This window comes from Rhyacophila brunnea, unplaced genomic scaffold (assembly GCF_057557595.1).
Source record: "Rhyacophila brunnea isolate RB1 unplaced genomic scaffold, BYU_Rbru_1.0 scaffold_17, whole genome shotgun sequence".
Lineage (NCBI taxonomy): Eukaryota > Metazoa > Arthropoda > Insecta > Trichoptera > Rhyacophilidae > Rhyacophila > Rhyacophila brunnea.
In genome coordinates, this window is record NW_028232827.1 from 12,418,335 (window position 1) to 12,445,471 (window position 27,137).

Sequence of the window (27,137 nt, forward strand, 5' to 3'; positions counted from 1 at the left end):
CGGTAATTTAGGGAGGAGGGTTTAAACAGGATGCCAGACACTGACTTTGTTGAGAAGGCTGGTTCACACTAGAGCTGGTTCAGTGTTCACGCACTCACGCACTGGTAAACGGACGGTTCGGAATGTCACTCTCACGATTTCACTTTTGTTTTGGGATAAAAATGATGATGACAACTTCAGGATGGATGATAGACGCGACGTTTGCTCAAACCGTATCAGATTTAGCGCAACGGAGGTAACACAGATGCGTTTTGGATGAGTCACTCTGTGGTTAACGGCGGCTGGTGGTCGCTAGATCTTGCGACAGTAATTGGGCTTTCGAGGTATGTGGGAAGAAAGGAATGAGAGCCACTATAATTGGCCCAACCAATAAATAATGAAGTGATGGAAGCAAAACAAAACCGGAAAAGAGCTTTCAATACTGACTTTGATCAACAATTTGATGATATTCTTGAAATGTGCATATCCGATTGGATTCGAGACCCTTTTCCAACTACATTAAGGGAGTTGTACACCTAATAAGTTTAAAAATCTTTGCATTATGTCAATTCTAATTTTCTAGATGTGAGATTCGTTTCCTTAATCTACTGATTTGGATATTCTAGTGTACAGTTTAAAATAATAAATTATTATAGCAATAGTATTAGAAACATAGTTTTTTTATTGACCAGAAATACCACTTCTAGTAGAGAGCTTTAAAAAAAACTTTAATGACTACGGTGGCAATTGTGATAGCTACCTTTTAAAGAAGAAATCAAAATATCTACCTACTAATGTACATTCAGATAACCAGATGTTATCTAGTATGTTTGCTCCATTTGAACAATAACATGTTACGCCACTGGACATGGAAAAATTATCTATGATGACTATTCAAATTTAGACATACAAACTGTTGTGAAATCTCATACAAAACTGCTAAGCAACCATAAATAATTAATAATTTAAATTACTAATAACAAACAGTATATAAAATAAATTAAAATTATAATTATTTACCTGTTACAGTAATGGCATTATAATTTTATAACAACCGGTTCTTAGCCCAATCTTGACCCAAGTAGTCGGCGATCATCCTCACGAAAGTAACCACCCTGAGATTATATAGTAATATGATATTGTCGCCTCCATCAATTCTATATTATATTCTTTTGGGTACTTTTTGTACTCAAAGTTAAACTATTCTCATAATGTGCAAAGAACCTACCGCGAGACGGTAAGGGGAAATTACGCTGCAGTTTAAAGCACCGGTATTCACATCTTCTCTTTTCCTCATTCCTGCGGCAAATGCGATGAAATACTATTCACTCAATACTTTTAAAATATTCCGTCTTCAAAGTTATATAAGTAGGTATATAAAATTATATTTAGGGATTGCAATACCGAATGAAAATACCAATACCGTTATTTCAATAATGAAAATATAAAAAAAAACAGAAACCAATAAATAAATATATAAAAATCTCTTGAAAATATTATTATTTTATAGCAAAAATATCTAAATAAATAGATATAATATGTCACTTTTAAAATAGGTAATGGTAAGATGGTAGATGTTTACAAATACCTATATAGTATTGTCATGGGAGGATTTAGACAGGGGGATTTAGGAAGGATGGGATGGGGATGTAGGGAATAAGTTGGGGATGTAGGGAATAGGTGGGAATGGTGACAATTGATCGGATTGTCACGTAGGGAAAAGAGGAGTGGATATGGGATATGGAATGGGATAGGATGGGGATGAGCATGAGACTCGGGGAAAGGATGCAGGGTCGTGAGGGTAGATAAAGCTTCCAAAAAGATAGGAAGAGTTGTATAATAATTATTAGTTTGAAAAGATTTGATATCAGTATAAAAAATTGAAATAATAGCCAAAAAATTTACATAAACGCACCTCAGATAATAATATATAAAATGGTATAATAAAAATATATTGTATATAAAGGAATTAATATTTTAGTTCAAGACATTTAATTCAATTCATTAAATTGATAAAATTGCAGAGATAGTATAATATAATAAAGTAATTAATAGAATTATATTCAAGAAATTAAAATTGCTTCTATAATTAAAGTAATACTATAAGCATTGAGTAATTAAGTTGAAAATAATAATAGATCAGTGAATGATTTAATAGATTGATTTCAAATGATATTAAGTTATTGAAAAAAAAGATGAACCTTTAATAGTTGGCAAAAGTTATAGAGTGCACAAAGCAAAAAATATAAATCCTCAATCATATAAGCCGTGGTTTTTGGCAAGTATACATAATAAAAAATAATAAATACAATAAATTCACCAACTTGGTTTGAACAAATAACATAATAATTAATAATCAATGAGTGCCAGTTTGGTTTTGCGTGAGGGCGGGTCTGTCGGAAAGTAATAAATACTGTGCGTCAAGCACCATCCGAATATTTAAAAAGAACATTACTAAAATATACTACTTTCAGATGTCTAATCTGAATAAAAATAACAGTGTGGCTAACAACCAACAGCTGTGACGTGGATTCTCTGTTAAGCCTGTAAGAAACAAATGACGTGTGATGGTATTCCAAGCCATGATCCGGCTCCCAAGCAGCGCTCCAATTGATTTGGTGTTACATCCACATAGTATGTTTCAATCCAATGGTTCTGTCAAATTTGAGGTTAATAATTCTTGTCATCCAGTAGGTATATAAATGTTCATGTCGATCTCGTCCAAATCTGACATCCTTCCTTCTCCTTTGGTACTTTATTAGATCACTTTTAGCACCATACTATACATTAAACAAACTTTTGGCTGAAACAATCAATGGTTAGCACAAATTCCGATGCCCAAATATTGACATTTCGCCAATAATGTGGGTATCAAATAAATTATTATATAGAAGAAATATGTATTGATGATAAATGTGCAAATTGTATTTGAAAATTAAGTGTAAACCATATATAACACTCTTATAGTAATAATTTGCGAAGGAATAATTGTAGCTTACAACACAAAATTAAATAAATTCCACAAGGACAATAATAAAATTGACATGACGTATTGATCTATCATTTAGATCCCCGTGCTGCGCGTACCGCATAGACTCGTTCCACGTCTGTTGCATGTACCGCGTAAGTCAATAAAAGACTATAAATATATAAAATATAACATAATAAAATTTGTTACGGCCACCGAACCAGAAAAATTTAAGAAAAATATTAAGCAAATAATACGTTTTAATTTGTCATTAATTAATTTACAAGTTTAATAAGTTATAAGAAATAGAATAATTATCAAAGTGCGTCTAAAATCACGCCCGATGCGGATTCGCTTGTACTGCACGACGGTAAACCAAAAAATTCAAAAGTGAGCCGGCAAAAATCGGTATAATTAGGACGTAATGACTCTGAAAAAAAAATACAGTTACGGTAACAATTATTGTATGAAATTGTGACTAGCAAAATTTTAAGTTTTATAATCGGAACAAATAAAATTTAGAAATTTAGAACAAAATAACCAACGAGTCCATAATCCGAAACAAATAACTGTAGTCTTTAAGAGGTAAGTCATCGTGTTTTGGAAAAGATATATTCAAAAAGAAACACGATGCCGTTGGGTGCCAATGTCATGGGAGGATTTAGACATGGGGATTTAGGAAGGATGGGATGGATGGGGATGGGGGTCGTGGGTGGTTTGACTTTTACCTCTATGACCTCAGTTACCTGTCCAGTTACTTCGCTCATTCGTGTGATGTTCCTGTATTATAATAAAGTACATAAAGATGGAATAAATATAAATATCTCGGTGAATAGTGATAAGGAAAATTAAATGAAAAGCAAGTAGAGAAATTTCAACAATGGTATAATTAATAAATGAGATAACTTGCGGGCTACAGTGTATAAAGAAGTTTAATTACTTAAGTGAATCACGAGCACCTAATGCGATACAATATTTAAACAAATAAGAACAAAAACCCAAAAGCTAGTTCCGGTGGACCGTAACATAAAAGAACAATAAATACCAATTACACAAAAGGCTCTCCAGCCTTTTCGCTGCCCTCGATTCCTTCCAGGACGGAATCGAGGGGTCCGTCTTCAAACGTGTGGGAACCGTGAAGTTCCTCCGATCTCCTGGCGTGGGGAGGACGTCCTTCGGATGGCCATCGTCCTCGTCTCCACAACGTCAGGAAATCGAAAACCCTGTGCCCCGGGTCCGAGGCTCGGAACTGGCCAAGACGTCTGCTTCCTTCGAAAGGTCAAGACTGAGAGGCTCCTTCTCGCTCGCCGTCATCTTCTCAAGCCCTTTTTTTGTTTAGCGCCGGAAATAGTTTTACGAACGGCGTACAAAACTATCCGGCGTGCGCACTTCTGACGATCCTTTGCGTATTGCCATCATTAAAAAATAGTGTGTCATGTTATTAAAATAACCTGACAGTATGTAGTTGAACTATTGGCACTTTCTTCTTCGAATGATCTTTCAATAAATTTATTTTATGAAGTGTTCTTGGATGTGTATGTGTCCCACTGGTAATTCCACCTACTCGTATTGTTTTATTGCACTTTTTACACTTCGCAACTACCTACTTTACTATAATCTCGTAAGAAGTAAAACCAAACACAATATTGCTCACTTTTTTGTTCGAAAAAATTATACTTCTTTATTATTCTATAAGTAGATAAACATCAAACAATTAAGCACAGGTAATTCCATTATAGTAGAATTATTATTTTTATTATAGTATAATATAAAATATTCGCCACTAGGGCTGAAGTTATGATTATACAAACGTACAGTAGGTATTTAAACGCAATTTTAGATACGTCTAAAAATAGACCTGACAACTTCTAAGACCCGCGGGCGACTGGTGAAAATATTTGGATAAATTTTAAATTAGGAAAGTAGTAGAAACTACCTATAATGTACCTAAATGTATTTCGCAAATCTATACGCTTCCTTGCTGGTCACCAAGGTCGAAGGTCAACGGAAATAAAACAGACACGCATAACCCGACAAAAAATACAGTAAAGCTTTTATATTAATACATTTTATATCCACTTTTAATACCGAATATATCGGTATTGTCTGATTTGTAAAACCGGTATTTCGGAATCGAAAAATACTGAGATACCGGTCTTGCAATCCCTAATATTATCGACGGCTCCAGGAAAAACCATTGTAAGTCTGAAAATAGCGTTTCCGGTTTTATTCGCTTTTTTTAATATTTAATTTTTTATGCATGTCCTGTAAAAAAATAAGGTCTCTAGCATAAAAATTGACGAAGTTAGGTTTTTGACAATGGTGCTCTATATCTACATATCGCATCGACCAAATTTGTGTTCACAGAAATATCCGAGGAGTATAGTCATACCTCGATAACAAAAGTGCACTGCGCTTTATTTTACAAATAAGAAGGTTCTTATACTTGCTATAACATTTTTTTACGGAGATCTAAATATACGGCATAATTAATATTGACGTATCACAATAATTTAAAAAAACATATTGGTTTATCTCCGAAAAATATTGGTATTTGCAGTAAGTATTTGCATTATTAGTTTAAAAGTTAGTCAATATTATTGTGTCAGAAAGTTAAGTTATTATATTATTTAATATAAAACAAATACAAGAAACGGAATTAATTTTCACTTAGCTACTTTAAAAAACTTCTCAGTTATTAATATTATCTTAAAATTTGAAGTACTTATATTAATTTTGATTCGCTTATTTAAATTAATTCACTGCATGATAAAGACCTCTTCAAGCTCTCTCTTACTCTTTTCGGTTGATTACTCTCCCATATAGATACTCAACAAAGCAATGAAGTAAAGTTTCAATTTGCAAATATAATTAAAGACATATATTATAATCTTAGCATTGGTGAGTGGTGACATAATTTTTGATGTTAGTTAAATTTATTCAAAATAAATATACAGTGTTGCTTTTAACAAACAATAACATTTCTATAATATTTTCATCACAATTTGACATGGCTTATTTGAGTTTTAACACTATAGATAAGTACATAACTATTATGTATCTATAGTTTGTGAAAAACTCAAATAAACCATGTCAAATGGTGATATCGTACACGGTATCTCGTAGATTTTAATTAAAATATCAATTGGATTTGAAAAGTCTGTAATGGTAAGTATGTACTTAAATTCATATACTTACCGTATAAAAAAATATATATGTCAATATATCCTCATACTCTTTGTTAAAATTTTATAGACACGCTGTATTATTTCGAGTTAAACATTGCGCAATGATGGTTCTTCCGTAAAAGAGCATTATAAATATAGTTGTACTAAATAAAATCGTATAGAGTAAGAAAAACGTGACGTAAAACAAGGTTACATCTCAGAGTTTGAGTCTGTTACGCGGAGTCTGTAATCTATTTTGTCCGCGCAAAAGCATGTTGAATCAAGTCAAAGCACCAAGCGCGTAATATTATTCCAAATAAAAACGATTTTTTGACATTATCTCAGCTGTTTATTAATTAATCAACATTAAATTTTGATAGGAATATAGATCATAAATTGGTCTATCTGATTTACTTAAATAAGATAAGAAAAAACTCACTCATTTTATATGATGAATTTAATAGCGAAAATATTTTAGTTTTTTCGCTCTCCTGAACATTTGTGATTTTAGACTTACACCGGTTTTTCCTTGGGCTGTCGTTATATTACAACTGAATGTATACGGTATTTATATTTTCACGACTTAATTTCTTTGAGTCTATGGTGCTATCGACCAAAACCATCCTGCGATGGACATATCCGGCCTATATTATTATTATATTGTACAGTTTCATTTTTAACAACCAGTTCTCTAACCAGACTATAAAAATGATAGTGCGAATTGGTTGAACGACAGCTCTGACTAACAATAAGTAAAATAAATTACAATTACTTACTTGTTACTCGGTAATTGGTAGAATTGAAATGTCCCAATACAAATCCAAATAATCAATGAATGTTGTTTTAAGGTCCCATAAAACTGTCAAGTCAGAAATCTAATATGAATATTAATCATTTGAATAAGTCGTTAGCAAACAGATATACTTAGTATATTATTGATTCTGATGAAAGATTGGGCAAGTCAGCAGTTTCAGATGTTTGATTTAATAATTTTAATTAATTGGAGTCATAAAAATGACATACATACATCGTTAATGTCGAAATGCAGTCATAGCCAGTCCAATTATATTAAATTATAAAATTTAGCTTCTTAAAAAATAAATCACTAGTCTTGTTCTGTGGTATCATCCCACATTTTTTGTATTAAACAATCTATATGTAATAAACCATTTATTTTATTAAACGAATAGTTCACAAGATTTGAGAATGTAACATATTGAACACTGAACACCCACTAGAAAAATCACCCGACGGGTTTGAACTCGTATATCCACTGGTATCGCGACACTATACTTTAAACAATTAAATTACGAGCCACCTACCTAATTTCGTTAATTGAAATTAGTAGGTCCTACGTGAAAAACATAAGAATAACAAAATAATAATAACGCAATTTGATAAGCATGTCATGTAGGACGTAGGTACTAGTTTAAATTATCGGAATTAGGTAGGAGGCTCGAAGCTTAATTGACATATTATATATGCCAGAGAAGGTAATAAAATAAGCTAGTTCTCGTATATTGAAGAAGAATTTAGTACTTCGAGACCAATTAATTTTTAATAATTCATACCTTTAAAAGTTAATGCAGGTATGAAATTTTGACACCGATTAAATAATGACGAATGTTATGTTCATGTATATTATTTTATTTCAAAGTTAAGTCAGCATAATGATTTTAAAGCCAATATAGTGTAGGTAGTATTATTCCACTCTTTTTCGAGTATTGCAATGCTGTTTCTTGTGTTGAAAAACACTAGTTTTAACGCCATAATATCCCAGATGCTTATTTAGCTAAACCCCTATTAAAAAATCCTAGAACTAGCAAGAAAAATGTTACACCGAATGTGTGAAATTGCGTATTACACGAAATCGGCAATATTTTGCCTAATTCATGAATAAAACAACGGGCTTGCATTATCCATGAATTAGGCAAATTATCTGTGTGTGCGTGAATTTGGCAGGGTATGGAATTTTTAAGCTGTCAAGATGATAGTAGAAAAAGTAAATTTAATACGGATGGTTTTATTAGTTATAATTGGACATAATATAATATTATAATTATTAGGTTATGTTAGGTTAGGTTAGGTTTTTTAATTCTGAATTCAATTGAATGTCCATTTTGAGGTTAGCTAACAAGTGTCAACAAACTATCAAATCATACTATCACAAACAAACAATCGACCATTGCCTGAAACCCAAGCACGAATCAAATCGCGAAAATACCTTTTAATAAAATTCTTCCGTTATCATGTTATAGTACTAGATTTTTTTTGGGCATAGTAAATAGACATGAACGTCATTGTAGTTATTGATTGGAGAAGAAGAAGAAGATATTTTTATATAATCAATGACATATTTGGTTAGTTTGATTAGTTGCGAAAAACACCAACGGAGCGCGACCATCTATGTTGACCAATGCATAAGCATTTGACACATTTGGTTTAGTTGCAAAAAACACCACCATAGCGCTACTATCTAATTTGCCCAATGCATGAACTAGGCAGAAAAATTACTGCCGAATTCACGCACTCGGCAGATAGTTTGTCTAATTCAAGAATAAAGCAACGGGCTTGCATTTTCCATGAAATAGGCAAAATTTTACCGATTTCATGTAATACGCAATTTCACACAATTGGCGTAACATTTACACAAGATTTCATATTTAAAACATTTGTATTGATAAATAATAATAAATAAAATGTCTTTATACAACCTTCCTGTGGTTATTGGTTTAATATTAACGGCTTATATACCTGTGCCCTGCATGTATTAATACTATTAATCTAATAAATATTGCGTTGGATTAAACGTGTTATGTTATTTTATAACATTGATTTATTTAGTTTCCATTTAGATTAGAGTGCCTGAGATTTATTCTTTTATGAGTAAATTTGAAAGTGGGTTATCCAACGCTTAGCAAGGACTCAAGTATATTTTATTTCCGCTGATTTTATTTTTATCTACGATTTTCCCGCAAAAATCAAAGATATTCACATAATTGTGTCTTCAGCGTAAATTATTGTTGTTTGTGATCGTGACAAAATGTTGAAATTTAATGAATAATTGTTATAAAATCTGACCAAAGTTACATATGTAGATACACTTAGTTTTCATATCCAGTAAATATTATGTATATTGCACATAAATTAAAGTTTTTATAGATAATGTAAAATTAACTCACATTTTAAGTAATCAATCGGATATGTAAGAAAAATGTTTAAACGTTGAATAATAATAAATTATAAGTGGACAAAAAATACCTACTTATATTATTTGTTATGTCAAGTGTAAACACCGTTTGGTTCTGTCACTCAAACGTAGTACCAATCTACCCCTTACTATACAATTACCAACCTAACCATAACCAACCTTTACTACTCCTTCACCATGTTTGATCCTGAGAGGGTCATTATAATATGGGCCTCTACAGAGTGAAGGTTGTATTACCAGATTTTTTTAACGATAAATGGATGCTTGCCACTTGCTCAACCTATTAGGTCCATATTCTGACTCCAAATACAAATTTAAAAAAACAATACGTGTATTTGCCAAACCCAGGATTGAAACATGGGACCCACGACATTATAAGTTGACGGGTAAGCCGCTCGGCCATTGTGGGCGTAGTCTTTACCAGGGTGACCTAATCAAGTTGTGTTTTTGTTAATTACCTATAATTATACGCCTGAGAGTGAATCTGTTGATTCATGTGAAGTTTGTACAAAAAAGCGAAAGTTTCAGGTATACAGATAGACTTCTTTAGTATAAGTTGTTTATAATAATATTATGTTTGAATGATCTATCAGAATATTAAATATAGTATTAATATTTTATAATGTGTTCATACTATATGTAAGATTAAAATAATTATCAGTTTCAATGTTGAGCATTTAATTAATACACTTTTTAGTGTGAAAATACTATATTATACCCCGTTTAAAATTCCCATTCTTAACAGCTCAATAGATAGCTTTGGCACTAAATTTGTTTCCAAATTTGGGACTACATATTTAAAATAATCTTCGAAAGTCTTACTGGTAAAGGTGCGTATAATATAATTAATACACTTTTTAGTGTGAAAATACTATATTATACCCCGTTTAAAATTCCCATTCTTAACAGCTCAATAGATAGCTTTGGCACTAAATTTGTTTCCAAATTTGGGACTACATATTTAAAATAATCTTCGAAAGTCTTACTGGTAAAGGTGCGTATAATAATTAATGTAAGTGCCTAATACAGAATTAAAAAATAAATATGGTTTTGTGTTGTATAATAACGTGGCTTGTTGTTTTTTTTTTAAATTCAAAGTAATTTACAACAAGATATATTGGCAGGAGATTAAAGTTACTATCAACAGTTGTTAGATAGTTAAAGATTGGCATGAAACCAGCGTGCATTCGCTTTATAGCTTGTACTAAGTGCGTATAGTCAGAGGTCGCTAATCTTATTACGATGAGAGACGCAATATAAATTTTAACACTCACTGCTGAGTATGCATTGTGTGTAATATATTATACTGAGAACAATCGTGTGCTGAGCTTCGAGAAAAACATACTTCACGTGCATTGAAATGATTGAGTACCTAATATGAAACCTTTCATGATATTATATATTGTGAACAAGCGACATTGGATCTGGCTCGGACACATGGGCTTCTTTTCTTTAAGCTGACTGGATTCTTATGTCCAGAAAGGCCGATAAATACCATTTAAGTATACCTGAGGATGTATACGGCGGTGTTGCCATGGCCTGGGAAGATGCAAAAAGACTGGTGAGCAACAGGGATTCTTGTATGCACAGAATGGTCTGTATAAGAAGTGGCCATGGACAAAAAGAGGAAGAATATAAAATTTGATTGCTGTCAAAAACAACAATAATTTGTTTTTTTATTAAAATTACACAATTTGGTATTAAATGTGGAAATGTATGTGTAGGCTTTCATAGTAACTATTAACTATTAATTATTACTAGATTAACTGTTAATCTAGTAATAATTCGTATTTCGGTTTCTATACTGGCTTAATCGTGTGTCTCAATACTAGATAGAGGAATCCCCCAAAATTACAGTTACCTACGTGCCATCATCATCATCATCATCATCAGCCTGAATCTATCCATTGCTGGATGAAGGCCTCTCCAAGCTGATTCCACTTCTCTCGGTCCTGTGCGTTGCGTTGCCACGTACTTCCGCATAACTTTATCATTTCATGGATTCACCGGCCTCTAGATATATATGTCTTGCGAACGTTTTGTACCTCTTGGGTACCACTGGATGACTAGATTTGTCCAACGATTGTCCCGTATTCGAGCTATGTGTCCACCCCATTTCCACTTGAGACTTTAGCGAACTCTGTTACATCGCTAACCCTTGTCTGTTTCCTTATCCACTCATTCCTCTTGTTGCCCTTTCGCGTTATGCCCAGCATGCACCTCTCCATACCACGTTGTGCTATTCTAATCTAAGTTTCTGGACTGCAATTATTTGAAATACGGCAACACTGCCGAGTGACACTCAGTTTTTTGAGAGAAGAGGCAGATAATGAACGACGATTTGCTGTCGAAATTTCGTTAAATTAAACCTTATTTCAAAACTACTTATTTTTTTATTTTTTTATATTTTTTGTATACTTACTTGTAATACATATTAAAAAATTTTACCCGGAGCAGAGCAGAGCCTGTGGCGGAGCTGGTCTGCTCCAATACTCTAGCTTTAAGTATAATGTAGACAAACACAGTATGCGAGGAACGATTGTTTAATTGATAGATTATTTGTGAACTGCTTAATTGAAAGGTTTGATATCGACTACTCGTTATAAATGCAATGCAATATTGTGATATATTATGATACGTTGAAGTGACGAGTACTTCATTACCGACTGAGATCGTTAGTTCTATTTTATGTCGATAGTTCTTGATGATGAGTATTGTATCGTTTTTTAATCTAGTGAGAGCGCAATAAAATACCCTTCAGTCGCTTGCGGGCGCTGCATTGCCGGCCTCTGGCGTGTGCTATTATTATAACACAGAAGTTTTCAAGTAAGGTTGCGCAAGTGTTGCAGCAACCTTAGATAAGTGAACACATTCCAATCAGATAACATCTTATTGAAACACAAAACGTTATTTTATTCGCAGACCTGCTAGTAAATATTTTGTACGGACCTTATATATACGGTAACCACGGGCTCTTTTGTTTTCGAAACCTTTTTTGTCTCGTATTTTTTTTCCATTTTAAGTATACAAATTGAAGTAAATGTTTAATAGTTATTGATTTAATCTGTACACTGTAGTATCTATGACTACCAATGGTAACCATACCTACTGACTATGTATCATACTGATTATATTGTGGACTTTTTGCGCGTACATTGCCTTTGCGTAGGCACTCATAAATTTGGTTTAAAACTTAAACTTTAAATTAACGAATACATGGTTTTAAGCTTTAAGCGGCGGCTAGACGCTCATGCTTTACGACAAGCTTACTTGTGTAAACCAGTTTGTATCGGGAAGCCCGTGTGTATGGATGGAAAAACTGAAGCTCGCGCAAACCGAAAAGCGTTAAAGTCTATACCGCGCAGGCAAATCGCTGCCGTCTAGCCGGCGCATTAACCACTTACTAGTGAGTTAGTGACTAGTCCTATTGGGATATTCACTAATTATCAGTTGCTGCGACATGTTGCATCCGCAAGTTCTTTGTGTAGGATTAATGACTGTATGACTATTAGGCGTTTTCAACAATGACTATTGATAATTCACAGCAGTGGCGCACCCAAGGAAGAGAATGTAAATTATTCCCATAGGCTCTTTTTCTTCTTCATATAAATATTTTTACATATTTTCACAATACACGGCAATATATTTGTACAGTATCTCCTAGTTTTTATTAAATTGGAGGCATAGTGGCGGTAACCGTTGAGCGTGTCATCAGCGACTGGCGGATTGGAAGTGAACAGCGACCATGCTGGACATGTGTACCTAGTATGCTAAAAGATTACTTAAATAATATCGGCTGTGCTACCCGCTTGGTCTAGAGCAGTGTTTCTCAAAGTGTGGTACGCGTACCCCCTGGGGTACGGGAAGAGTTTGGTGGGGGGTATGCGCTGCATCGGGTTATGGCTATGCCTGGTGCAACAAGCATTAATACAATATCCATGCTAGAAGGTTTATTGCATGCGGAAGAAGAGCAATTGTTGGAATTATTAGCTTCAGACGGATTCTTGCAAAATAAATATAAGGAGTGTACTTAAACATCATTTAGGTTGCAAATCCAACATGTGTATCCAGTTTTGACAGAGACATTCCTGAAATACATCTTGCCTTTTCCAACTTCATATCTATGTGAAGTTGCTTTTTCAGCATTTGTAGACATTTCGTAAAAAAAGGAACAGCCTTTTGGGTGTGGAACCGCACCTCAGATTAAAATTAATAACCAATGAATGTTATTTTTTATCATATAACTTTTATTTATATTTTATTATGAATGAATTTTATTTTTCGTTTATTATTATTTTGTATATGTACTACAAAAGGAATATATAAATATATTTTGATTGTTATTAAAATACTTATATGCATTTTTCTTTGACGAGGAGTACTCAGTGTTACGAAAATTATAGAAGGGGTACACAGATGTCGAAAGTTTAGGGAAGGGAACACTGGTCTAGAGAGCTACAATATTTATGCCGAATTCCACCGAAAAAAGTGTTCTTTTGATTTACACCACCACCGTAGTGGGTGTAGTCGTTCTTTTCGCCGAATGTTTATCGTAGATTTTTGGTTTTTCAATATTGAGGTTCCAACATATTAATCGAAAATGGACAAAAAAGTATTATTGCATTTAAATTATATACAACCTACTCAATACAACACAGTCTAATATCTCGTTTATCGGTCTTTTGTCTATTGCACTCGGTGTACCTACACCATGGCCCCCACATCCTGAAACGGGCCGTCAGGCTAGGGCAGTGGTCGGCAAACTGCGGCTCTTTGGCCCCTTGAGTGCGGCTCTGCCACAGATGCTCTCTGCCATATTTGACATGGCTACAAAGAAGAAGCAAAGAAAATGGAAGAGGATAACCGTAAATGTAATGTTGAATACACCGAGACTTCGCGTTTATTCAAAACTTAAATGGCTTACCGACCTGTGTTTATGTGTCGGGAAAAATTGGCGCATTGAAATTTAGAAAGATACAACTAAAAACTCGTAATTTTGCGCTAAATATTCTGTCGATGATGCAAGGAAGAAAGCAGCTGAGGAGAAGAGTCAATAAAAATAAAGTTCTGTATTTAATTAGGTACTGAATAAAATCTGTCAACAATGTTAACATTGCAAGTTTTGTGGTTAGTAAAAAGATTTCCAAGAGAGGAAATCAAGAGTAAATTAAGAAATCGGTTTATTGATGAGAACCTGGAAACGTGCTTAAAATTAAATCAACAACATACGAACCTGACTTACCCAAACTTTACAAGGAGATGCAAGGCCATTATTCACATTGAGTTTGTCAGTCATTGTCATGATTCAATTTTATGGATACCTGACTTACAATTTAATTTTTATTAATAAATAAGATCATTATTGCGTATGATATTCAGTTTTATTCAGTGTACCTATCTATAATTTAATTAGGACTTACAACTTTAACTAAAGTTTATTAAGTAAATTAGCAGTGTACCTACTTACTACCTACGTATATAATTTAAGTTGAAGAAATTTGGCTCTCAAAAGAAATCTCAATCGTTGTACTGTTGATATTTGGCTCTATTGACTAATGAGTTGGCCTAGTATTTGACGGGCCCTCTATCCACCGCTTAGATTAAAGGCAGTGTGAAATACTACATTACCGTTTTTCAAATTGTGTTTTAGTTCAAATTGAGGGTACTTATACAGTGAATTATTGGCGATTTTCAATACATCTACTTTAATAATGGAGCTGTCGAGTATCGACACATAATAATCAGAAAATATATTGGACAATTATATAAATTAAAATGTTCATAGTCATGAAGTATAATAGCGCCGCAGGCAACTTTTTTACTATTGAAGCTAATTTATGATGTGTATTTATCTCACTTATCTGGTCAACTCGATACGCCAGCCCCCCCACAGCCCGGGCCCTCAGGTTAGAGCCCTGTCAACCTTCCCCAGCCATGACCTATACCTCTCCGGAATTCGGGTGGACACCGAGAATTTCATTAGGGAACGGGTTTCTAAAAAAACCTGACATTAGTGTTTCGAAATTTTTGTGTTAGAAATTAAAATCTAAGAAATTTTACTGAAAAGGGTGCTGGATAATTACAAATCATTTTTTGACGTGTTGTTTGTCTAAGGCCAAGGTATAGTTTATTGGCTTTCGATTTCAATGTGTAACATCATTCTGATGATTTTCATATTTTGGGGGGGGCCAAGGCCCCCTGGCCCCCCCCCCTGGGTGCGCCACTGATTCACAGCATTTCGATCCATATATCAATATGGACCTGACGAGGGTTTTATATAGCATTATTTTATTTTCTTTGTTCTTGATCTGAAGTTTCTTTTTAAAACTATGTTTAGAGTTATTCTTAATATCTTGGCTGATGACTTTTGAAAAATATTGCGTGATCCCAGTTATATATATGACATTAATTATTGTGAATGGTGAGCTTCAAGGAATCATACTCTCCGCCTGTAGGTTATCTGTAGATTAGACAAAAATGAAACTACATAATATATAACGACTCCAGACGAGCCAGATTTCTGATTGCCACTGCGGTTCACCCATCAAAAAAATTGTACAGATAAGGGCTTAGACAAACGACACTGTAGTTTACGTGCGTCGACGCAGGTTTTACTTGATTCCAGATTCATCCAATTACAATTTCAAATTAGATGTTTTTAATCCAATTTAGGAATCTAATCGGACGTCTTTGGAAACAAGTACCTAAAACCTACGTCGATGCAGTGCCGTCTCTCTTAGTTTTTAATATCCACTATATTTTTCATACATGCCTGCGAGACAAGCCGATTTATATGCATAATAAAACTACGTTTAGTTTTATATTCAGTTGCTTCGCACTTTTCAGAATTTTGTTCTTTATTTTTTCCATGAAAACATGGTCACCGTGTTTATAAATTACAGGACAGAATGCTTGGTGATGTATTGTATGCTGTATGTAATACAAGTGAAAGTACCGCGGCATTATAATGCAATGCAATTGGTCATTTAAGAAAATAATAATAATTCATAACATTAATGGAATCATAGCGCAAAACTTTGAAAACTTACTTCAATCTGTTGAGCTTCAAACTTGAAGCTTTCGAAATACAGGTGTACAGACGAATGTTCAGTATCATCTTACTTCTTCTTCTTCTTCTTCTACGGCGCTACATCCCGGGGTGGGATTTGGCCTCCTCCACAACCGCTCTCTACTCACTTTGGTCTCTCGGCACACTTCTCCAGTTACCGGGTCTTCCTATATGAAGCCAGTCCACTTCTACGGCGTCAGCCCATCTCCTTCTTGGACGGCCTCTGGGTCACTTCCGTTGGGGTAGCCAATTCGTCATGATCCTTGGCGCTCTAACTTCAGGCATTCTCTCCACATGTCCCGCCCATCGTAGTCTTTGGGACTTACAGTACCTTATGATTGTTTGCTGTTCAATCAGCTCTTCCAATTCGTGGTTCATTTTTATTCTGTTGTTCCCATTTTCCAACGTGGGTCCAAAAGTTTTGCGGAGTATTTTGCGCTCGAAGACAGCTAATTTGTTTTCCTCGTTTTGAGTTAAGCACCAAGTCTCACAGCCGTAAGTGACCACTGGCCTTATAATTGTTTTAAATATTAGAAGTTTACTTCTTCGGTCTAGAATTTTCGACCCCACCAGTCGCTTGCAGGGCATGCCAGCATTTATTCCCGGAGATAAGGCGGATTTTTATCTCCTCTGCTGTCTTATTTTGGGTATTTAAGCTGGATCCGAGATACGTGAACTTGTCCACCCCTTCATATGCATGCTGTCCTGTGTCTATATTCTGCAGCGGTACCTGATCGCGTGTGCTGACCATATACTTAGTTTTTGACTGGTTTATATGCAGCCCAGCGTTTTCTGCTTTTATTTTCATAGTTCCACCATGGTCGATCATCCTCTGTTTGGATCTGCTTGTAATTACTATGTCGTCAGAATAAGCGCACATATGCGTTGTATTGTTATCTACCCATCCACTTATGTTGGTTTCGCGACCTATGTATTCCACCACAAGGTTAAATACTATAGTGGATAGCGCATCCCCTTGTCTCACACTTGATTCAATTTTGGAGCTTTCAGTTTGCTCATTTTGCATACTGACAACTGCATGTCATCTTACTGAAAAGACAAATTTACGAATTTTAAAGTGATATCGAGGATAAAAAAGATCAAACCAATAATCAGATAAGTAGAATCTATAAAGTTGAGATACTTTTACCACATTATAAGGCATGAGAAATAATTCTGCATATCATTCAAGTTAACATTTCCGGTAAACGAAGCCCTGGTAGAAGATAAACTTTTTGAATTAAGAATAACAGAGACTGGTTTGAGCTCAGTACTCCATCCAGTGACGTCCCGTGGGGGTAGGCAGATTGAGCGTCGCTTGGGGGCGGCAGTTACTCGAAGGGCGGCAAATCGAGGAGAATCATTTGGAATATTTAGTGCTGACAACGCGACCGGCGCGTTTGCATTTATTAGTTGGCCATTAGATATATTTAACATGATATTTAAATGTGGTAATTAATTAGTAATTATATGGTCAGCAGTAAATGTATTAACTTAGTAATAACAAAAATATCTTTTCATTAATAAATTCAGCTCACTGGTTTTTTCGGGTTCGCGAGATCTGGTTTACTGCCGTTGCCTTTCGACGTCCTTGATGACCATAAACGACACGGACAGATTTGCGAATAATTAGTCTGATATTTTGTTAGTAATGGATCCATACAGCACATTTCTCAGATACTGCAGTCGTGAAAGGATGATAAAAAATGGGGCAGCATTTTGGCGCTGCCTAGGGGCGGCATTTTATCTAGGGACGTCACTGACTCCATCCATATTAAGAGAAGCGACAGATAGGGGAAGAATAGCCGTATTCGACACTGACATCTGGGGCCCTATGTTAGAACTTGCGAGTGCAAGCCGCCCGGTCGACATGACGTCATATGACATCATTGTGATGTACTACCGGAGTGATAATAGCATTCGAGAAAATAACGCTGGTCAGACAGTGGCGTTATTCATTGTCACCATACACATATAGGTGTTTCATCATAATAATATCTATGGTGAGTACTGTGTGCTGGGGCTGCATGCCTCGAGCGTGTATTGGCTGACGTCACAATTACGTCATGTCGTCGGCTGACACACGAGTCGATAGTTAGGAAATCGCGGTGCTGATAACGGATATTCTAAGGCACTAAAAAGGAATAATGGTGTGTAAAATTCCCACCTCCGCTCCCGTTATGTATATGCAGCCACGTCATACGCGGCCGGCTAACATAACCCTTACGTGTGCCAGATCAAAGAATTTAAGCCCTCATTTTGTCCCGAGCAGAGCCGCACGAGACTGGTGATGCAACCTTGCACCGAAGTGCGAATGCATGATGTTAATTTATATGGCAACTATCAGAGTGACTTTAATTTGAAGAGTCGCAAGGGGAGTCGAGAGTGTCCCGCCCCCCATGCGCTCAGGCGAATTTAGTAAAGGCCGCAAAATTGGCCTCGGTTGCCACCATGTCCGCGTGTCCTATTGGGCCCGAATGGGGTCGGACCCGGGCAAACAACTCTGCTCGTTCGGGGCCCATAAGTGGACAGTCCCACAGGACGTGCTCTGTGTCCTGCTGGTCGTGTCCACATGAGCAACCCGACCCATTTCCTGCCAAACCAAACCCCTGCAGTTTGGCCGCAAAGTTTCCATGGCCAGTCATGAATTGACTAGTCCAGTGGGTCGGCACCAGTCTCCTCGTCATGTGTCTCACCGAGACATCTGGAAAGTATAGAAAAGTCTGGCGGCCCTTAGAGGAGGCCACCCATCTCGCCTGCCATGCCGCATATGCGGTCTTGTACTAAAAAGGAATAGTCATTTTAATTTTCGTCTTGAGCAGGGTTTCCCAAATTATAGAACGCGTACCCTCGGGAGTAAGTGAAAGATTTGAAGAGATACGCAGTAAATGTTTTGTCTTAAAAATGCAGTGCCTATGACATATAAAAAACATTTAGCTTTGATTCTTTTTGGAAAAATATTGATTGACAGCTTCGATTAATTAACTTGCAAATATTAACAGGTGGCAATACCACCTGTCAACATTATCATACTTGTGGCTATCTCCCTCTCTCTTACGTGTATGTTCTATCTTACTGTCTTGTCTGTGAGCTACTGAATTAACCTGGCGGAGTATCTGTAGGGTCTCCTGACTTTGGCGAGCAAGCCATCGCTGAACTCGTTCATTTATCAAAATACACCGACGCTTAACTAATGGTTTTTCTTCATAATGTTTCTTGGTTGATTGTGTATGGTGCCTAAGGTTGCAGTATATTACAATACCCTATCTTTATTTTTTCCTCTTCTTTATTTTGACCATGTTCGGTTCTGATAGGATCATGTGCCCCCAAAGATTGGAGGTTTGTATTAACCAATTTTTGTTTTTACGGGAAATGTATGTTAGCCACTTGTTCAATCTATTAGGTCTATACTCTGACTCCGAATACAAATTGAAAAATAATATTTGTATTTGCCAGACTCAGGATTCGAACCTGAGACTCACAACATTATAGACCGACGCGTACTCGGCCATCATTATAATTATCCTTAAATCTCTTGGATAACACACTTATATGATATTACTACAATTGTCAAATTATTATGGGAGTACCAATCGTTTTCTTTCACGACCCGATTAAAATATATGATTCCTCCAATTTTTCAAATTTAGAATATGCGTTTATGCATGTATATTCAATACAACTTCTACCTGCCTCCCTCTCACCTACACATTTTCATGTTTTCTCTCATGCGTTACAGATAATTTAAGACAAACATATTACATATTACATTGTAATTATTATCATGTTTACCGGTTTCCTAGTTCACTTTCAGAACGTACTTAATAATTTTATTATGTTTATTATTTCCTTCGTTTATTACTTTAACAATGATAGTTAATTACAATATTTAAATGTAATGAATACCTAAGTATATCCGTAGACAACTTAACAACTCGAAAAAATAATAATATTATCATAATTAAAGGTACAGATAAACAGTAAATAAATTGTATAAAAATCACGATGAAATCATTTAGCATGATAATTATTACAATTAAATTTAGAATATTTAAAAAAACACAAAGAATATCCTCAGGATGTATTCGAGCCTGATTAATCTACCCGCAAACAAATAAACATAGCATAGCAACATCTATTATCAGAGCAATAATACTAATAGTTAATAGCTTATAATCAATAGCTAATAAGAGTGAAGCTATATGATGCCGTTTTCTTTACGTATGACGCACAGTATAAAGCTCAATTTTATTATTATTAACTTACACGCAAAACGTTATACCAGCTGCGAAGGGTGGAGGTAGGCTGTTAAGATCCGCCATAAATAGTGCACATAAAATTTTGTCAGTCATAGTCATCGTATTTGTTTTCATTGAAATAAGACTATAATTAATTTACAGATGGTGTTGGTAAGTTTTTAAAATTCAATTCAACCCTGCGAAAACCATGCCAAAATAGATAATTTTCAAAAAATACTCGTCTATCTATAAAATATGTAAAATTATGCAATTAAATCTACATAATTTTAAATATTTTATAGATAGAATAATATTTTTTATCTATTATGGTTTGGTTTAGGCTGGGCTAAATGAATTTAAAAAAAAATGATCCATCAATAATATAGCAATAACATTATGTTTAATATGTACCTACCTATCCTTAATCCAACGTAAACAAATAAGTATGAATGAGAATTTTGTCGTATTGCCTAAAAGATTTAATTGATTTTAAAAAACTAACTTATAACATCTGTAAACTGTAGTCTTAGTTCAATAAAAACAAATACGTATGACTAACAAAGTTTAATGTGCACTATTTATGGCAGATCTTAACAGCCTACCTCCACCCTTCGCTACTGCGTTATACCATACTCTTTCTTCTTAGTACAGCTACCAAATTTAAGCACAACACAGCTAGCCATATTTTCTACTAAATACTAAATGAACTAAAAATATGTATAATACTAATACTATCTACCGAAGGTACTTGGAATTTGAATTAAAATTCTAAAGTTTTGTACTATTCCATTTGAGTCGTTTTTTGCGACACATACGTCAATAAACAATAAGAAATGCTATTGTCCAGAGCTCGCAAAACTTATAAATAAAACCAACATGAAAGACTGTGAACTAAAAAGTTCAAAACTATGATTTTCTTTATTTGCGACTTTAGTTTTGGATAAAAATAGAATGCGTTTTAATAAACTATTTTCACCACGAAATAGCCATCGACCGAAACATTTGCAGCAGTTTTGGTTTAGCGCCCCTTTACCATTACCAAAATTGAATGCGCGGTATATTTACGTGTTATAATGCATATTATGATAATAACATATCCTATCCTAGCCTGACTTATTCTATTATTTTCGTTAAAGAACAGATTAGTAAGATATAATCTGAAAACCGGTCGCCATAAATAGAGCAATACTTTTACGGCAGTTATGGTTTATGACTTAACTATGTGTTAATGACTGCTGACTAGGTAATTACTTTTTAATTACCGCATTTAAATAGCATGTTAATTATATCGAATGGCCACCTAATCGTTACGCACTGAGCGTGTCTTTAGCGTCCAATGTATACTGAATGTCTTCAAATATTACCAATATTGAACGCGCATTGCGTTTCATGACAAACTTTAATATCATCAGCCTGAATCTATCCACTGCTGGATGAAGGCCTCTTCAAGCTGCTTCCACTTCCCTCGGTCCTGTGCATTGCGTTGCCACGTACTTCCGCAGAACTTTATCATTTCATCGATCCAGCGGCCTCTAGGTCTACCTTGCGGAAGTTTTGTACTTCTTGGATACCACTGGATGACTAGATTTGTCCAACGATTGTCTTTTCTTCGAGCTATGTGTCCAGCCCGTCTCCATTTAAGGCTTTTAAACTTACATATATTATAAGTATATTATAATACAGACTTTAATATTAAAAATAACTTATTCATTAACACTTGTTTAAGTTTATACTATAGTTCTCCACTCGACAATCGTACCTTCTACGCCACACCCAAAAAGAAACGACGCATTTACTATTAGGTACTTCTGTATTTCCTGATTTTGGCAGATGTGTAAATAAGGTTCATTCTGGTTTTATTTAATTAGGTTTTAATCCCTTGATTATTAATTTTATTTTCAGACAAATGCCATGACATCGTGGATAGATGGCAGTTTCATATACAGTACAAGTGAGGCGTGGGCTAACGCAATGAGATCGTTTCAGGTAATAAATTTTTTTCTTCTTTTAGAATTTACAACTAATGGGTAAGACCCAGATGCATGAAATGTTACGAATTTGTTAATAGCAGTAACAACACACGTTGCGCGTGGAAAAATGGACATAATAGGTAACTAGTAACTAACAGGTGGCACGTGTCATTCGCGACTTGCGAGTATTCACGCAAAACAACGAAAAAGCCTTGTCAACATTCGAAATATTTGTAATATCAAATTAATTACGCAAATACAAACTACTAGCAGTATTGAATAATACATTTTTTTCCGACCATGTCCGATTCTAATATGATCAAATGGGCCTCCACAGAGTAGAGGTTTGTATTAACAGATTTTGTTTTTTACAAGAAATTGATGTCAGCCACTTGCTCAACCTATTAGTTCTGGCGACTCTCGTGGTGCAGTGGGTAAGGCGCTGGCCTTCCACCCGAAAGTTCTGGGTTCGATTCCCGGTCATGACAAAAACATTTATGTGTTTTTCTCAAAGCCTGGGTGTTTGTGATTGTTCAAAAATTACTAACAAACCACCTTGTACGAAAAAGCAAGGATATGGTTATTAATAATTAAAAAAAAAAAAAAACCTATTAGTTCTACTTAATTGATCCGTTTCGGGCTTTAAACCCATATTCGAAACAGTCGACTGTACTGAAGCTAAAGATTTGGATAACCCACTTTCGGGTTATTATGATAGAGCGAGAGGGTATAATGAAAATATTTTTACATATTATTATGTCTCTCATCCCTTCTCATTCACGACAGTATCATTGCATCCTCTCTCGACCATGTCTGATCCTAATAAGATCATATGGGCATCCTGTGGGAGTAGAGGTTTATATTAACAGATGTGTTTTACGAGAAATGGATGTCAGTTACTTGCTCACCCTATTAGGAACATACTCTGACTCATACACAAATTTAAAAACAATATGTGTACTTGCCAGACTCAGGATTCGAACCTGGGACCTACGATTTAAGCCGCGTGTCCTATTTATTATTTAATAAGTATTTTTATATTATATTGGAGTTCTACCACGTAAAAATAGTAACAACGTAAACAGTTAATTTACATATACAATTTACTAGTTTAGATTCAATTTCAAATGTAATCCTCGTAAATCATAGTATAATAGGTATACGAAACATTAATAAGTAATTAAGTCTAGAAAAGATTTTTGCCCATTGATTGAAATATAATAATATCTACTTAGTCTCTGTAATCTCTATTGCAGAGTGTTGTATGCATTGTACGTATTATTTATTCTCATGGTAGAATAGTTGTTGGTCTTTGATGCTGTGGGGGCGGCCTCAAATCCCCAAATACTTTTTGGAATCAGAGCAAGGACCCAATAGGTTGGGCAAGTGACTAACAACCATTGTTAATAAAAAGAATTATCTCAACTTTGTGAAAGCCGATATGCTCCGATTAAAAGTAAACATTTCATGAATTCGGCACACCTTACCGACGTATTGTAATATTTTTGCTTTGTGGATATGATTCTAATCTACCAACTCGTCATTATTTTGGCCACGTCCGTACAACTTCATAAATTTTCTGATTACAATAATGTTATTACTTATTATCAAATATTTTGTTATAACTTTATGGCGTAACCTTGCTACCGGTGTGCTCTTAAGCGAAATTAATATTTTTAATTGCACCGGAAAGAGCGGTAAAGATAAATCGAAATTAAAATACTGTAAAACTGCCTTTAATGGCGTTAAATTTCAAAGTTTATTGACATACTAATAAAATGAGAGCAATAATAAATTAATTACAATTAAAAGATTATAAAACTAGTAAGTATTTTATTATTATCAATGGTGCCATAGCCCGGTAGCGTATTGCCAAATCCTACTGCATGCATAGCAGCGGAGTAGTCGCGACTACATCCATGTAGCTTTTGGCGGCCACATTTCAACGTGTCCTATATACAGTGCGTTGACAAACCCTATTATTTATTTTATGCTCCATCCAGGAAACTGACTATTTCCCCTTGGGGTATCGAATGAAAAACGAATTAGACTCCAATTTTAATCACTACCTTAGGTAATCATAAATTGATTTGTTGTTACCAAAGGCGTTAAATATAACATACAATTTGTCATAAAGAATTTAAATTCATATACGCCTGTCAATTACCTACATGGTGGCAGTCATGACCTATTCTGGGTTAGAACTGTTTCCTCGCGCCTAGCCTATCGACCACCATTAGCGAGGGATGCACAGAAATAATGGGAACATAAATACCCAAGAATACGCTTGTCATTCCTACTGACAATTATTCTCGGCTTATGCACTGACGCTCATTCAATATTGGTGTATTTGAAGGTTGCAACACACACTATTGCACGTCTATAAATAATGTGTGGTTCATTTTCGTAGGACACTCACACATTCAAAATCCTGCGTTAAAATGTACTGTATTGGGGGTATAGTCAAACGAAATTATATTTATTAATCTGTTCTGTGGCTACATCAGTATTATATATACCTACTGTTTTCTTATTTCACGCGGACTAAGCCGTGGGTGATTGCTTGTACATTAATACAGAACAACATATATTATTAAATGTTTCATTATTATAAATAAATCAAAATACCTACCTATCAAAGTATTTTCCTAATCTATTTGAAAAATTATTTATGATCAGGACTGGTTTCGTCCGCTTATCTTATAATGACGTTATCAAAAACTATATATACGAATATTTATACGAACAAATTGTGTCTAATATTATGTTTTAATATTTTTTCTAAGCAAACTATTTAGAACACATATGTAATAAAATAATAACGATTTATGACGAATGTAAAATTAAAAAATGTCTTCCTCTCTTCTGTTATGTACCTAATCAATAATGTATCATTGCATTTAATTAGTCTGCAAAGCTTTACGACCTGTGCGATATTAAGTCTATGTACAATGCGATTGTTTTTTGTTTTAGTGCCTACTGGTAGCAAATAAAGTTTTTGATATAATTTGGTTTCATATTTAAATAAATAAATATGTTTTCAGAATGGAACCTTTCTTAGCGATCCATCGGGAAAGTTACCAGTTCGGAACACCATGCGAGTGCCTCTCTTCAACAACCCTGTGCCACAGTACATGAGAATGCTAAGTCCAGAAAGGCTTTTCTGTGAGTATAATATAATTTTTTCATCTAATATATTGAAAAAAAAAACGCTATTTATTTTATTATGTGAGTTGTATATCGATGGATATTCCAGATGAAGTTAATCACACAAGCATCACGCAAAAATAATATTTAAAAACACAGTTATTTTTCTGTGTTTCAGATTAGATTTTACCCTGTTTACTTATTTTTTTATTGTTTAATTACCGTTTTTTAATCGAATAATTTGGACCATAAAATAAAAGAGCCCTATAGTTTATTTGTGTTATGACAATTATTGAAACTATTTAGCTAGCACGTGAAGCATGGTTAAGTTGGTAATCTCCACAAATATGAACATCGCTCAGTTACTATTCCGGGTTTCTTATTCAAGCAATATAGTGGCCATTTTTAATGTTCATGGTAATTACTTACACGAGTGCACTTATAAACGATTTTACACAGATATTAGAGTATTTTTCAACTAAAAAGGTAATAATGCCGAAGTGGTGGATTGTCTTTTTATACACTCTGCAAATTAGCAAATAGATATCATAGCAGTCGTTTGGAATTCTCTAAAAATGAACATACAATTAATACGTAGTCACTTGTAGATAATTTAATCAGTACTTGGTCCTTTTTTGCGTCAATTTCATATGTACATTTAGACTCCATCTCTATAGAAGGATGTTAAGGCTTATTTCGGCTGTATTCATTGATATAGGTACTTACTTTGGGAAATTTGCAGAATAACAACTAAATTGTTAATATTATTTAACAATCAGCAATTCAGTGCAAGATTGGAATGTGAAATCACAACAGCGACATGAGGAAGTTGCAATAACTTAAACCTCTCTTTATTATAGGTAGATTATTATAACAATTAGACTTGCTATCTACTTGATACTCGTAGTTCAAATCGTAATCGCCTAAATATCCGTCGCTCACTTGTCCTATCGTCCAGTTATCCTGGCGTCTAGTCAGCGGTACCAAAACGTTCCATTTTCATATCCCATCCAATTAATTGATATTTTAACATGTATAACTTCCTAATTGCTGGAAGGGGGGAGATCTGTAGCGATCAACGAGTCCTGTGATAACCAAGCATTGTCAGCAAAATCCGTGACATACGAATCGATCGTGAACATTTATTATTTAATTGTTTTAATATACATTTTCACAGGATGTCAGCAGTATCGGTTAGTGTTTACTCACTGAGAAACGCTGACGGCTAAAATAAGATTGTTTATTGCATACATTTTCTTAGCATACGAATTTAATTTCTTCTTTCTTTTCTTTCGACCATGTCCGATCCTAATAGGATCATATGAGCCTCCACAGAGTGGAGGTTTGTATTGACAGATTTTTGTTTTTACGAGAAATGGATGTCAGCC

The 27,137-nt window shown here is 34.6% G+C and overlaps 1 protein-coding gene across 1 annotated transcript in view; it reads left to right on the forward strand.

Annotated features, from left to right (window-relative positions):
* Duox (dual oxidase) overlaps positions 1-27,137 on the forward strand; it is a 247,583-nt gene that overhangs the window by 180,456 nt on the left and 39,990 nt on the right. Inside the window, 2 exon segments of the mRNA XM_085945005.1 lie at positions 22,535-22,618; positions 25,647-25,767. Of these exon segments, the coding sequence (XP_085801131.1) occupies positions 22,535-22,618; positions 25,647-25,767 (205 nt within the window).